The following is a 16033-nucleotide window of genomic DNA, read 5'->3' on the forward strand; positions in this document are numbered from 1 at the left end:
TCCGCTTTTGGTTGCATATAAGACACATTTTAGAAATCATTCATCTCTTGTATACCCTTTGGGATACAGATTTTAGTTAGTTATCATCATGCATTATTAAAGATCGATAACATGTGCATAATAGAACACATTACGGGGTAGTAAGATACATTTTATTTTCATTCGATAAACCCCCCAAACTAATGCAGAGTCTGATTTGCATTGGGTTCGTTCAATAAACTAATGTACAAAGTAAAAGGCACCCAATGTAAATACATATATGTAAATATCATCGAAAAAATAATAATCATAATATTATGTGTCGTTACTGCACCATAACAGGGTTCATATTATTTCTTCATGTATATTAATTTTCCTCAATGAAAACAGAGATCATCCGAAATTCATTTAGAAAGTCATATGAATTAGCATAACAGAAGACTAGAAGAAGATAAGGACATAGTACGTACGACTATAACAACTTTACCACTGGACTGTCGCTTAAAGAAGTATATCCCCCATCGCGAATTGGCGCCACCATGGTGCACAGAACGCTATGAAACAGTTCACACAATACAAACATATACGTATCCATAAATGTAGATCCTTCGTGTGATACACAAGCGCCTCCGTTCACGTGCCAAACTACATCATGATGGCGAGTAAACTCGTAGAAATAGATGACGGAGATCTATTTTAACTTTCCAAATTTACTTAATAATGTCAAAGGTGAAGTGGTTGGTTAGAATCTGAAATCCCCCATATCACTGTAAATTTGAGATTGCAATCGAATATCAACATAAATTGAATGAAATTTGCCAGGACAATGGTATGTTAGCAGGACCAGAACCAAATTTATCAAAACTTTTTGTTTAACAATTTATAATTGACACGTATAGATTGTCTTATCTAAAGAAAAAATGGAGAGTTTGAATTTGAAACAGGAAGAGTAAAATTTCTGTTGAGATTTTGGAAATTGATAAATCTAAAATACCGATTCTTCAGTTTGTATGCATTGTGATAAACATTATCTACCTATCCCAACGAATATCATTACAACCCTCAAAAAATCAATTCATATATTTCTTCGAGAATATTTAAGGAAAGGCCAAGTGAGTGTCGAATTTGGGTGTGGAGATGGTAGTATTTACCAACAAAATTAAAATCGAATGTTTAAGGCTTGGTTGGAAAGTTTCAATATATTGTAAATACTGATGGCTTTCAACCCAGTAAGTAAGATCGCGTTGCTCAATCTGTTTGATGAGTCAGAAAAGAAAAACATTTGATTTCATTGTCCATGGCGGACTCATATAAGAATGCACGTCCAATTAAATTATGCTATCATTATTAATTTTGATTACGTCAGATGATCAAGTTACCACCTGAACTGTTTAAGATATGTACATTTTTGTGGTACAATAGTCGTGATAGTTATCCCAAATTAGGGACACGAAGTCTTTAATGAATGGATTGTTAGTGATCTAGATTTGACAATGGAAAGTAGATCATGTATTAATTATGCATGTTTTATGAACGATTGTTGTACAGTTTCATTGTTGGCAAATTCAAAATCTAAAGAAATTTTAAGAGTTAGATAAGGCGCTTTCCTAAGGTATAGGTGAACAACATGGAAATTACACGATTGAGATAACAAATGACGATTTCGCGTAAAGTCATTTCCTTTTATTTTCTCTTGGAGGAAACAAAACAAAAGAAATTTCACTCGCTTGAGGATTTAGGGACAAAATTTCCTTTGATTGCTTGAGGTATACATTACTTTTGAATTTTAAAAGATAAAGGAAACAAAGTAAGGAAATTTAATAATGAATTATTTCATGACATTTTGCCCTTCAAATATGATATTTAAAAGCTATGTAGTGCATCATTTCTGTTGCCGTGTCTACATTATCAAAGAAGGAAAGAATCACTCATTCAATTCAATTCTTTATTCCATTTCCATTCAAAACATAATACAAAGTAATATAAAGTAATAAAGTAATATAAATCAAATACAATTTTACAGATGAGCATTCTTCCAGTATAATAAACAGGATGATATTGAGCTTAAATGGAAATGAGGGGGGGGGGGTCCACTAAAAAGCAAAGCTTATAAAGTGTGGATTTCCCTTGGAAATAAAGAAAATTTAATCGACTTATTCATTATGCGCTTATATAAAGGAAAGAAAAAAGAGAAGGAACAAAAAGGTCATTACATGATTACGATGTGTATCTGTTTATTTGTCAACTCTTAGCATTGCAAATAGGGACAACATCTACTCCAAATCAAAGCTACATCAATATTTATACATGAAAAGTTGATTGCCTTTCGTTGATACATATCCTGTGAGTTTACACTAAACACACCCACGAATACCAGTATACGCACCCACACATACGCACGCACTCACCCGTTCTACGGCACATCATTTCGCACAACTCCTCACTCACCATCAAAAAGTAAAAACTGCTAAAAAAAAACCCACGCGAACTTATGATGGCAAACTATCATTGGGAATCAGCGAGAGACTCTAAATTTGGCAGATTAGGAGCAATTTCATGAAAATATTGTGGATTCTCAAACATGTCAAATATTCATGGAGGCCCATCGGTTAGTAAATTGAAATACATAAATCGAGGAAAGTCTGACCAAATTTAGTATTTTATTAAGCTTCACTAGCTCTCATCAGACATCTGTTTACGTTCTGTCGTTGCCAAACCTCTTTTTCGTTGATGTTGGTGACGTGATACATATTTTCTCTGCGCGTACCTCAAACAAAATTACGGTTGTCAGTAGCAACTTAACAAACTAAATGAAACCATGATAAAAAGATGGAAGGTTCTCATGAAGTAGAGGTCAAACTGCTGAGGAAAATTGTAAAAATTATATCATTAAATAAAGCAGCAGTAGCAGGATATATGTAAACAGTAACGACATTTCTAAACAAAATTTAAAAATAATAGATTTTGTCAACTTTTATCAGACATCTGCTTTATTGTCAAGCTTTTCTGTAGCTGTAACTCAATGTTTTTTTCTGTTGAAAATGATATAATTAAAATATTTTTCAATAACAAGTTGATTTGGACAAAACAAGGCCAAATTCAGAACAAGATGTAACACTGAAACATTATCAATTTCGAGGGATATATTATTAAGGGTGTTACCAAATACATTTATTTAGTAGTCTGTGATGTCACACATCCTCTATATAATTATGTTGCATAAATTATATAAACTACAATATTCTTTTCGTGTGTGAATTTACAAGATAGAAAAGGTGTTTCAAAGTTGAAAGCAACCATTTTTTTTTACATTATTTGAGTAAAAAAAATACCATTTAATAAGATACGAAAGATCATAAGTATTAACCCATGGATCCTACTCGCTTGGTGTGGGTAGATTGACCTGCATCTGGGTCATTGCAGTGGGGTCGAGTGCAGAGGAAGGTGTGGTGGATGTAGAAGACATAGGCTGAAGTTCAACCACCGTTGCCGAGTTCGATATCTTGCGTCCTTTGTTACAGGTGTATAGCACTGCCACAAACGAGGCGATGGTCAGTAGGAACAAGGAGACGCCAATGAAAGACATTATACCGATGATCCTGGATGAAGGGTAGGATGTGAACCAGGATGGTGGCGGCAAGAAGGTGGGACTTGTTGAATATCCTGTAAAACAATCCCATTTCGTATCAACTAAGTTTAGGCTATCAAGGTTTTTTTTTGTAAATACACCGAATCTATATATCCTCAAACAACATTATGATGTGACTTTGGCCAGTGAAGGAAACACGCATTTGGGTTTCAATTTTAAATGATATCCTTGCATTTTTTTTTTGAAAACCTCGTTTTAGAACACAATGTTCATTCTGTTAATGCACGTGATGAAATTCATGTAAAGCCATACGTTAAACAACCAAAGTTTTTTTGTGAGAGATCATTTAACTGTCTTCCATTCAATTCATATAAGTGTAACTTCAAGGACATCTCAGGTACACCAGAACAATGACACACGGACGTGATTCTTTCATAAATTTTGAGATAAAAGGCCTTCCCTACTGATAATGGCCTTCCCTACATTGTATCTCTTTCAAACTCGATATTGACACATGAGTATGATTTGATGAATTAGAAATGCTGGCTTACCGCATTCAATGCCTGCGTCTTCTTGATGACTGCAAAACGAGGAATAACGTGATGTGACAGTGCAGGAACTTAAGGTTAACTCCCAACCGTAGCAAGTGACTCGTAGAATGGTAGGTCCCGATCCTTCTCCATAATAAGCATAGCCTCTCGCCACTGCGTTATTGGTGTTGTAACCAAGCTGGCGACATATAACCTCTGCTTCGTCATCCCGAAATGAATCATCGCAGACTGTGTTCCACTGACCGTTGAACCAGATCTCCACTCGTCCCTCTCTTGGAGTATTGCCACCCACAAGACGTACAGTGTTCCTATCATAGTAGTCAATGGTTGTCATGGTTGTCAGCCACCCGAAGGGATCATTGGTTGTCGAAGTGTCACCTATATAGAAGTACGACCGAAAATGGTTATCTAATGGTATTTTGTCCTAGAACAACTTTGCAAACCTACAGGTAATTGTGACTATGGAGATAGCTACAGAAATTGTGAACAGCATCAGTTAGACCCACTATATAGCTCCCCCCGGGGGGGGGCACTCAGTATATAATGCATAGTGGGTATGTGCCGCGGAGGGGACCCCCATTTTTACACTCAAATTTCCGTTCCAAGGCATAGCATTGTTTGTGTTATTTAGAAAAAGAACACAGAAATCCGCTCCAATATAAAGCATTAGCATTTTCTTCTTATCGAGAAAAAAAGAAGAAAGAAATACACTCCAAAGCTTCGCAATTTCGAACATTTTCCGTTACGACGTTCCAGCCGTATTGATCTGCTACAATGTACCGCAATTTTGGTGAAAAGCGGCCGCAGAGCTGTCCGACCATCGCATCTGCGCTAGCGCACCCGGCACCCGTGCACGGCCGCCGGGCTAGCTGCATGCTCGTATGCCCGCTCCATAGGGATGGATACGCAATCACACGCAGGCGACGTACCGTTCCAAGGACCCCCGTTTTCATAAACATTTGTCGTTCCGAAACCCGTTCCGAGGACCCTCCCTTTTACAATAAGCCCGCTCCAAGGCCCCCGTTTTTTGTCTCCCCCGCGGCACATACCCACTACTTTTTTGGTCGAGCGCTCCCCCCCCGTGACCCACTGATTCTTGAAGTAAGATCGTGAGTCTTTTAAGGAATATCAACTAGCCTTATATCAACCGTTGTCATAAATATATCCGCATTATTGCTGTCTAAGCGAGGTATAGCATTACATAATATTGGTGAAGGTAAAACTAGGAAATTCTGATACATATTCATTCTTTAATTGCCAATGTTGGACTTACGTCGTATTTTCGTTGCCATCCCAACTTCATAACTATATTTACCCGCAACGATAGAGTAAATTTAACACATTGCCATTCAAATGTTTTGATCTGAGCAGGTAATATAAGTTGTTTAAACAGCTATGTCGCAGTCACATCATCGAGACCGATTCCAAACCAATTCGTGATAATATTATCATTGTCATCAGCCCGATAGTTACGATCGGGATGAAATCGGTTTTGTGGGATTGACCGCGACATAACGTCTAGTCAGTCTGTGCTTTAACCGGTTGTTCATGTCACCCTAGTCTGGTTTGTCAGCAGAGGCGAGGAGAAATATATTAAAATGCATCCAAGGTGGAAATGAAAATCACAATTATGGCGATTATTTTGAAGATGATTTACTACTTATGATAATTTTAACGATGATGGTATAATCCACCAAAATTTGGTCGGTGTACATTTAGGTGACACGATATTTGCTCCAGCGACAATTGCTCCAGACTTAATTTCGTCTAAGTAGGGTTAGGATTTCAATAGGGTTTTATGTTAGGTTTAGGGAAAGTTTAAGGGTTATGGTGTTAAAGTTAGGGTTGAAATTGGTGTATAACACTGCCACAAACGAGGCGATGGTCAGTAGGAACAAGGAGACGCCGATGAAAGACATCATACCGATAATCTTGGATGAAGGGTTGGATGTGAACCAGGATGATGGCGGCAAGAAGGTGGGACTTGTTGAATATCCTGTAAAACAATCCCATTTCGTATCAACTAAGTTCAGGATATCAAGGCCTTTTTTGTAAATACACTGAATCTATATATTCTCATACAACATCATGATGTGACTTTGGCTATAGTGATAAAGGCCTTCCCTACATTGTTGTATCTCTTTCAAACTTGATATTGACACATGAGTATGATTTGATGAATTAGAAATGCTGGCTTACCGCATTCAACGCCTGCGTCTTCATGATGACCACATAACGAGGAATAACGTGATGTGACAGTGCAGGAACTTAAGGTTAACTCCCAACCGTAGCAAGTGACTCGTAAAATTGTAGGTCCCGATCCTTCTCCATAATAAGCATAGCCTCTCGCCACTGCGTTATTGGTGTTGTAACCAAGCTGGCGACATATAACCTCTGCTTCGTCATTATAAAATGAATCATCGCAGACTGTGTTCCACTGACCGTTGAACCAGATCTCCACTCGTCCCTCTCTTGGAGTATTGCCACCAACAAGACGTACAGTGTTCCTATCATAGTAATCAATGGTCGTCATGGTTGTCAGCCTCCCGAATGGATCATAGGTTGTCGGAGTGTCATCTAGAAGTACGACCGAAAAATGGTTATCTAATGGTATTTTGTCTTAGAACAACTTTGCAAACCTACAGGTAATTGTGACTATGGAGATGGCTACTGAAATTGTGAACAGCATCAGTAAGACCTACTGATTCTTGAAGTAAGATCGTGAGTCTTACAATAAAAATCAACTAGCCTTATATCACCCATTGTCATAATCATATCCGCATTATTGTTTTCTAAGCGAGCGGACTGAGCTGATGGCGAGTGATGTGACATAATCCTGTACACAATGTACAGAACTTGTATATATTTTAGAACAAATGAGTTATGGAAACATCATCTTTAGTATGTCTGCCTCTATATACTGTAATGGTGCAGAGAAGCACTTTCATGAGGTATAAACATGATTTCGTATTAGGCTCTACCAGACACTTCGATTGTCGTCCGTGCAGGAAGGTTAAAAAAGCTTATAGGTTGCATATACTCTACATTGTAATGTCGGTTAATTTCATTAATATTTCGACAGCTGTGACTATTTTCTTCGCTGGACCATTGCATCTCGTGCGCACTTACACCCAGCCAACGGACCAGTAACTACGGTGTCACCTGCCATGGTCTATTACTTCATGACATGTGCACGGGTACCCGGTCTTACATTAACGGATAGACGACATTTGAATTTAAGAAAACAATGAGAAAAGCCATTCCCTCTGTGGAATCGGAGGAACTGGAAAGACCAGTATCGACCGCACAGAAACGCTGTTAGCGTAACATTTCACTAACAATGCGCTAGCAAAGGGCCCCTGTTACAACCGTTAATCTCGCCGCGATGGCTATAATGCATTATTTACATCTGAGATCAACGCTTGACATCACAATCTGTGTAGTATTATCCATTAACAAATCAGCTCTTAACAACATGGGTAGAATTACCGCACAGAAGGCAGAGAACGTTGTTAGGGGATTAGAGTTAGGCAAAATCTATAATTTGTGTGTAGTCTTGGTAGTGATATAGATTTAGTTATGATTATTTGCACATCCTACAAGTTTAAAATCTTGTTTAGGAAAGGGTAAAGGAATGTAATTCATTATCATATAGACCTACAAAATTGAATTAATATTGTATTTTAAACATAATCCACATGGGATAAGAAAAACTACATCCATTGCTTGAGTGCTAATGGCAGATCATGCAGTACATAGCCATTGTCGCAATTTTGAAATCAACATTATATAATGCCAACCCCCCCCCACCCCGCTGGGAACAATGTTATAAAAGTTGTTTGGCAATAGACCAGTTCGTAGTTACTTCATGGGCAATTTTGGTCAAATGACCTTTAATTTCTTTCATCATGATAGGCAGATTTCAAAGCACGATATTACGTAAGCTTGCCTTACATAGCAGGATGAAGAAATTGAATAGACCAGGTGACTAGAATAGCACACCAATGAACACTTAATGAAGGTATTTGTTGCATTCCTACTTTGAATGCATATCTTAGGATGTTGCACAATGTACTTGACAAACTGTGAAATACCAGTCGTTCGTGGAAGCATTGTTGTTTTTTGTGGTTGTAAATGGAAACGACAATTCAAAAGAATATATGAATAATCAAGACATCAAATTTGGTGCTTATCTCATTAGATTTTAAAGCACCATGTCACTTTAGTACAAATGACCTTCTACTGATCATGCGTATAATCTTTTGATCATGCGCAGAAAGGAACTCGAACTGGCTTATGACAATCGGACGGCAAATGTTGATGAAACCCTCTTCGGTAATTGACTGTCATTTATATTGGCCTAGCTGAACTAAATCTCTTTCTTGCAATTAAATAAGGAATATCAACAATCAAATCGGGTTCATGTACAGTAAAAAGGGTATCAAATCGGGGGGGGGGGGGCATTTCAACATCCCGGTGCGCTTGGTGCTTGGAAAAGGTGTACCCTATCTTGAAAATGAAATATTTTAGACCAGGGGTGGATTTTCCAAAACGGAGGAGGGGGGTACACATATTCCCGATGAAGATCGACAAGCAAAAAAGAAAGAGAAAAAAGTCCTCACTTTCAAAGGGAGGGGGCACACTTGGGTAAAAATGTCATATTTACATAAAATGTTTTTATTATGGCTCTCAACAGGGGCAGGGGCCGGATGTACCCCTGGATCAGCCAGTGTTTTATACATTATCTAGGATGGGGGAAACATATCAAAATTTTTGTTATGGGTAATCTGACAATGAAGCAAGATCCCAATAATAACCCTTGATGATAATCTAGCAAAGAGGTGACGATCGAATGAGGTCCATTTTTTAAGTCCGTGGACGAGCATGGTGTCCACCTTGTAATTTCGCAATTATACATTTTACCTTTTTGGCCACGATCTTAGTTTCCGTTTACAAGGTATAGCGCTACATAATATTGGTGAAGTTAAAACTAGGAAACTCTGAATCATATTTATTCTTTAATTGCCAATGTTGGGCTCACGTCGTGTTTTCGTTGCCATCCCAACTTCTTAATAATATTTACCCGCACCGATAGAGTAAATTACACAATGCCATTCAAATAATGCTTTGATCTGAGCAAGTAATATAGTTTGTTTAAACAGCTATGTCGCAGTCACATCAACGGGACCGATTCCAAACCAAACCGTGGTATATTATTGTCACAAGCCCGATAGTTACGATCGAAGTGGGGTCGGTTTTGTGGGTGTGACCGCGACATAGCATCTACAGTCAATTTGTGCTATAGCCGGTTGTTCATGTCACCCTATTATAACAGTGGTGTGATGTCAGCAGAGGGGAGAAGATTAAAAGACATCCAAGGAGGAATCAGAATTATGGTGATTATCATGATGATGATTTACTACTAATAATAATTTTAAAGGACAAGTCCATCCCAACGAAAAGTTGATTTGAAGATAAAGAGAAAAATCCGACGAGCACAGCACTGAAAATTTCATCAAGATCGAATGTAAAATAAAAAAGTTATGACATTTTTAATATTTATTCAATTTCACAAAACAGTTATATGCACATCCTGATCGGTATTTAAATGAGGAGACTGATGACGTCATCCACTCACTATTTCTTTGTATTTTATTATATGAAATATTATAATTTTCTTCTCATTGTCAAGGGAAACGGCAATCAATTTTCTCTGAACATGTGGAATTAGCATTGTTAAACACTATATGGTTCAGTCAAGATGGTTCTTATTGTCGAATATGTAAAAAATGAAATATTGTATAATTCAAACAATAAAAAACAAAGGAATAGTGAATGATGGGTATCATCGACTGACCCATTTGCATGACACTGAGATGTGCATATCACTGTATCGTGGAAAAATAGGCGAAACTTTAAAATGCCATAACTTTCTTATTTTAGATCCGATTTTGATGAAATTTTCTGCGTCATGTTTGTTTGATTTTTCTCTATTCATTCAAATCAACGTTTTTTCTGGGGTGGACTTGACCTTTAACGATGTTAATAGGAATGATAGTAATCCACCGAAATTTGAGGAGGTGTATATTTATAGGTGACACGACATTTGATCCAGCGACAATTGCTGCGAATTTAATTTCGTTTAAGTAGGAGTAAGGTTGCAATAGGGTATTATGTTATAGGTTTTGGGTAGATTATGGTGTTAAACTTATAGGGTTGAATTGGTCACTTATTTCGATAAGTGTGTGAAATTTAGAGGGGAGCAATTGCCACCAGGGCTAATGTCATGGAACCATATTACAATCATGTTGTACGGATATGGGGTAGCCCAAACGCTGACTAATGTTTACAAAAAAATACCCATAAAACGGAGGTATAGCAGAGTAGATATGAATTCAAATTCCACATTCTCGCAAGAAATACCCGTCAGGATGATCCGTATCTTGACGCAGAGTAGTTTGTTTTAAATGTTAGGGAGATTTCTTTGAAAGGAAAAGCATGACAATCTAATTATTCTAAAAATACTTCAGCACTCGACATATTCAGACAATAGATCAGTAAAAGTAAAAATACAGTGCGTATCTAAAAATAGTTTACACTTTGAAAAAACCCTGGGAATTAAAAAATATACAACATGTGGGTAATTTTTTTACATATAATCTTGGGTTTGGGTCTCATCTATCAATTGAAAGTAAAGGTTTTGACAGAATGTTGCACTTGAGTGAGCACTGTCCATTTTTGTAAAGCTTGCAGAAATCTGTCTGCACAGAAATGCTCTTTTTCACGCTGTGTCAAGGGGAACAGGCGAAATCAAACTTACCCTGCGAACATTTTCCATACATTTCCCTTGCACTTTTAGTCAATTTAGATAAAACGGATACATTCAAGCATTTTGTAACAATTTTGCCACCCAAATTGAAATTTCAACACTTAGTAAGCACAACCTTTACCGTTTTTGTGCCAGCTGGATCTGAGGACATAATTCATCTGAACAAAAGTTTACATCAGACATCTCCAGCATTTTTTACTAAGTTTTTATCATTTAAAGTGGGTTTACATTTGATTTTTCATATAATACTTGTTTCTCTACACTTTTCCCAAGCTTGACAATGATTAACAAAATGAAAATCAAGCCTAAGCCATTTCATTTAAATCACAGCTCAGTGTAAAGCAAATATCGTCTTGATGGCCTCGGTTTGTACGGGAGTGGGGTGGGGCGCAATGCACTCTTCAAAATGTTTTGGGCAAGGAAACAAGTTTAAAAAGGTAAAAGGTATCTTCAGATCCATTTTACTAGCTAAATTCCACGTGTTCTTCATTAATAAGGTCTACTTTTATTCGCATATTATTATTTCAAAGTTCTGCGCAAATCATTTTTCACTAACTTTTCAAAAGTATGTGGTGCTCACTCAAGCGGAAATATTTTTTGATAGTTATATCTTCATATGCTTAAATGGATCTGTACCAATGTTAAAATGTGGAAAAATCTTCAGGATATTACAAATGTATAATTTCACAGGATTTTTTCAAAGTGTAAACTTTTTTTGATACGCACTGTATATTCATGAAGTCACTATGCAAATTGAAAATAATTGAACGTGTTTAATTTCACATTTCCGTTTCTTGTCACGTCCTTTCGTTCAACATTTTAGTGGTTACGGTAATAAAACACAGGCTTATTGAGGGTGTCTTAGAGCCATGCTCTAGGCTGAATAATATTTTAATAAATAAAGTAAAACATGCAAAGCAAATTGCTGAAATTTTGATCAAAATCGGATAACATACAACGAAGTTATTGGATTTTAAAGATTTGCATTATTCCAGTGAAACAGTATAATGAACATGGCTTCGTGAATACTTAATATTATTTACTATATGAAATTAGGTTTATTCAAAGAAAATTACCAAGAACTAAGACAATTGGATCGACAACTTATTGACTGCATTAGTTATTCATTGCTGCAATAATATGGAGACCCTTTAGTACACAACCATGAACGAGTAACATAAGAAAAGGAATGTGGCGATATGACGTCATCAGCCCACCTATAATGATGACGAGGGCGTGCATTATCTTAGTGGATCCCCTCATTTTCATACAAGATTTTGTTAAAGCTACATTGCAAATGTTTTGGAATTTGTAGTTGATTTGTAATCATTGTAACCATATTTCATTTGTATTGTTTATATTATGATGTATGTCTGATTTGTATTTCTTTGTAATGTTATCGATGGAAATGAAAATAAAACTTGAACTTGAATATCTGTTTTCACATAATATTGCTAAACTTTAAAATCCAATAACTTCCTGTTTTTTAAGGACGTATTTCGTTTCTTAATAATTGTTGAGCTCTCAGAAGAGGGATTCATCAAAAGAATGACATATTTTTGAGAAACCTACCACACTCAACTCCAGCATCTTCAGAATGATAGCAGTCATAGTGGGTGAGAGTACAGTCTTGAACTCTAGTCTCGTCGCCACTGCAATTTAGCTTTCGGGTCAATCCTATTCCTCGACCATAATATGCGTTGTGCCTTGCTACAGCATTGACGGTGTTGAAGCCGAGTTGCCGACATATTACCCTTGCCTCTTCGATGCCCCAGCCACTATCACAAATGGTATTCCATTGAGAGCTGTAGTATATCTCTACCCTCCCTTCGTTTTCATGACTTCCACCAACAAGACGAATGTCATAATAGTTTTCTGAAGAAGAAAAGATGGTTTAAAGACATAATTATCAAATGATCATTGCATCATCATTGTAATTGTTCCCCGGTTTTCATCATTTGAGGGTGTCGTCTTCCCAGTTGAATTTAAAAAAAAAGAAGTAAAATATGAAAGTTACGACATTCCAAACTTTGGAACTGTCTGGGAAGCCTGTGCACATCCTTGGCCCATTGCACAAAAGCTACTATTATACAGTGACTTTGCTATCCAATGTTATCTGTCAAGGAATCCTTCATTTCGATTTGCTGTTGATTATGTCACCATGCTAGTTACCATTGGAAGGCAGAGATACCATAAGAGTAACTTTTCTACAACTGGGTCCTGGTCGAACTTCATGAACTTTGGGAACCGATGATGCCATCCGCACTGCAAAAGCTCCGGTGTTGATTTACCACCAGCCCGGAATCTATATTCACATCAGAGAAGTATTGAACCAACACCAGTTTGGAATCAAACCCGATGCTGTTTTAATACTAATTGGTGATGTATAAACACCTATATGGTGTTAGACCAAAACCAAACTGGTGTTGTTTAACACTTCTCTGGTGTGGACAATATATAGATTCCGGGTTGGTGGTATAAACTGAATAAACATCGGAGTTCTTGCAGTGCTTATCTTTTGTAATTTTGTTTACATGAAATATGAAATATTTCAATTTTTCTCCATGTCATTATATTAATGTGAAATAAAACTTGATTTATCCCGCCCGGAAAATGTAGAATATCCATCGCTATTGCCATTAATGATTTAATGTAGAGGCTGATTATGGTCAAATTTACGAGAAAAAAGATAGATGAACCATACAACCAAATACAACAGAAATAGTGAGTAAGGGGTATCACTAATTTTCTCATTTGCATATTACTCATTTGTGAAAAAAATATAAAGTGACATTTTAAGATGCCATAGCTTTCTTATTTTCCATCCGATCTCGATGACATTTTCAGCATTAACCATATTTGACTTGTCTCTATGTTATTGATATCAATTTTTTTGGTGAATTTCCCTTAAATGACTGTCTCTGGTGAACATGAATATTTTGAGTAGTAATTGCGCAGCGGTTTGGTCAATATAAATTCTTTATTATACTTTATTTCAGTTTGAGAAGGGTGGGGGAAACCGGTTCCCTATTTTTGAATCCGTGTTTTGAAAATAATTTCGTCGTAAAACACCTCGCCAATCTAGAATTGGTTAAAATTTGGTATTCCTATCGCAAAATATCTAGATCTATCAATTTTGTATGTGCATAAATATAAAAAATTAAACCTAAATCATTCATTTTTAATAGTATATAAAATACATTCTCGTGAATAATGATCCAGGGTACGCTCCATGGGCTCCCTGTATATAACAATCAAACATGCGAACTATAGCATAATATTATAACACAACAACAACAAAAAAAAATTAAAAAGAGAGTTTGTGTGCATTCACATCCATAGCTTTGACTGTTAAGATCAACTCTCAAAACTTACATTAACGAAACATAATACCACTTCATAATAATTGGTAAAGTAATAAAGTAAAATAGACAGTAAATGTAAATGAGAGTTATTTGGAAAAATGCTTACGACCACGGCAGATATTCAACAGTAATATCAGGAGAAGAAATATCGTGGCAAATCGCACGCACTCGAACGGCACCATCTTGGTCAGAAAAAACTAATAATCGAATGTGTCGTTACTGCACCATAACAGGGTTCATATTATTTCTTCATGTATATTAATTTTCCTCAATGAAAACAGATATCATCCGAAATTCATTTAGAAAGTCATATAAATCAACATAATAGAAGACTAGAAGAAGATAAGAACATAGTACGTACGGCTATAACAACTATACCACTGGACTGTCGCTAAAAGAAACGTTAAGTATGAAGTATATCCCTCATCTCGAACTGGCGCCACCATGGTGCGCAGAACGCTATATGAAACAGTTCACACAATACAAACACGTATCCATGATCGTAGATCCTTCTTGCGATACACAAGAGCCAAACTGCATCATGATGGCGAGTCAACTCGTAGAAATACAAATAGATGACGGAGATCTATTTTTAACTTTCCAAATTTACTTAATAATGTCAAAGGTGAAGTGGTTGGTTAGAATCTGAAAACCCCATATAACTGTAAATTTGAGATTGCAATCGATTATCAACATACATTGAATGAAATTTGCACGGACAATTCAGATAGTACTGAAGGAAATGTTGTTATATCAAAATTTGCAGACTACATTGTCATTTCTATTAACTGTCATTTCTGAAGACTGAACCTTTACCATGATAGTATAGACATTTGATGTCTTAGCAGGACCAGAACCAAATTTATCAAAAATTCTTGTTTAACAATTTATAATTGACATATAAATAGATTGTCTTATCTAAAAAAAATGGAGAGTTTGAATTGGAATTTGAAATATGAAAAGTAAAATTTCTGTTGAGATTTTGGAAAATGATAAATCTTACCATTACATTTACCCTTACCGTTTCTTTAGTTTGTATGCATTATGATAAACATGTATCTACTTATTCCAACCTATATCATTACAACCCTAAACAAATCAATTCATGGTTTTCTTTGAGAATATTAAAGGAAAGGCCAAGTGAGTGTCGAATTGGGGTGTGGAGATTAAAATCGAATGTTAAAGGCTTGGTTGAAAAGTTTCAATATATTGTAATTTACAATATATTGAAACTTTCCAACCAACCATTTAATACTGATGGCTTTTAACCCAGTAAATAAGATCGCATTGATCGATCTGTTTGATGAGTCAGAAAAGAAAAACATTTGATTTCATTGTCCACGGTGGACTAATATGTGCACCTCCAATTAAATTATGCTGTCATTATTTGATAACGTCAGATGATCAAGTTACCACCTGAACTGTTTATGTCCATTTTCTAAACATGAGACATTTCGAATGTGGTATAATAGTCATGATAGTTATCCCAAATTATGGACACGAAGTTTTTGATGAATGGAATGTGAGTGGTCTAGATTTCATTAATTGTGCATATTGTATGAACGAATGGGTACAAAATCCTTGTTGGCAAATTCAAAATCTAAAGAGATTAAGTTTAAATTTAGATAAGGCGCTTTCCTAAGGTATGTGTGAACAAAATGGAAATTACACGATTGAGATAATAAATGACGATTTCACGTAAAGTCATTTCCTCTTATTT

General features: G+C 36.2%; 1 protein-coding gene across 1 annotated transcript; it reads right to left on the reverse strand.

Moving 5' to 3' along the window:
• Window positions 1-2716: 2716 nt before the first annotated feature.
• On the reverse strand, window positions 2717-14787 carry LOC121408807 (deleted in malignant brain tumors 1 protein-like). The gene is made up of 5 exons (XM_041600462.1): window positions 14675-14787; window positions 12521-12823; window positions 6319-6696; window positions 4120-4497; window positions 2717-3642 (listed from the first exon to the last, which is right to left on the reverse strand). The coding sequence occupies exons 1-5, from the start codon at window positions 14757-14759 to the stop codon at window positions 3356-3358; spliced, it is 1431 nt and encodes a 476-aa protein (XP_041456396.1). The 5' UTR covers window positions 14760-14787; the 3' UTR covers window positions 2717-3355.
• Between the last annotated feature and the right edge of the window lie 1246 nt (window positions 14788-16033).

Source organism: Lytechinus variegatus, chromosome 2 (genome assembly GCF_018143015.1).
Source record: "Lytechinus variegatus isolate NC3 chromosome 2, Lvar_3.0, whole genome shotgun sequence".
NCBI classification, from domain to species: domain Eukaryota; kingdom Metazoa; phylum Echinodermata; class Echinoidea; order Temnopleuroida; family Toxopneustidae; genus Lytechinus; species Lytechinus variegatus.

Coding starts and splice junctions, on each gene's coding strand:
- LOC121408807 (XM_041600462.1), bottom strand. CDS start 14,759: ATGGTGGCGCCAGTTCGAGATGAGGGATATACTTCATACTTAACGTTT. Junction 6,697..12,520: donor AGATGCTGGAGTTGAGTGTG/GTAGGTTTCTCA, acceptor TCGTACTTCTAG/ATGACACTCCGACAACCTAT. Junction 4,498..6,318: donor AGACGCAGGCGTTGAATGCG/GTAAGCCAGCAT, acceptor ACTTCTATATAG/GTGACACTTCGACAACCAAT.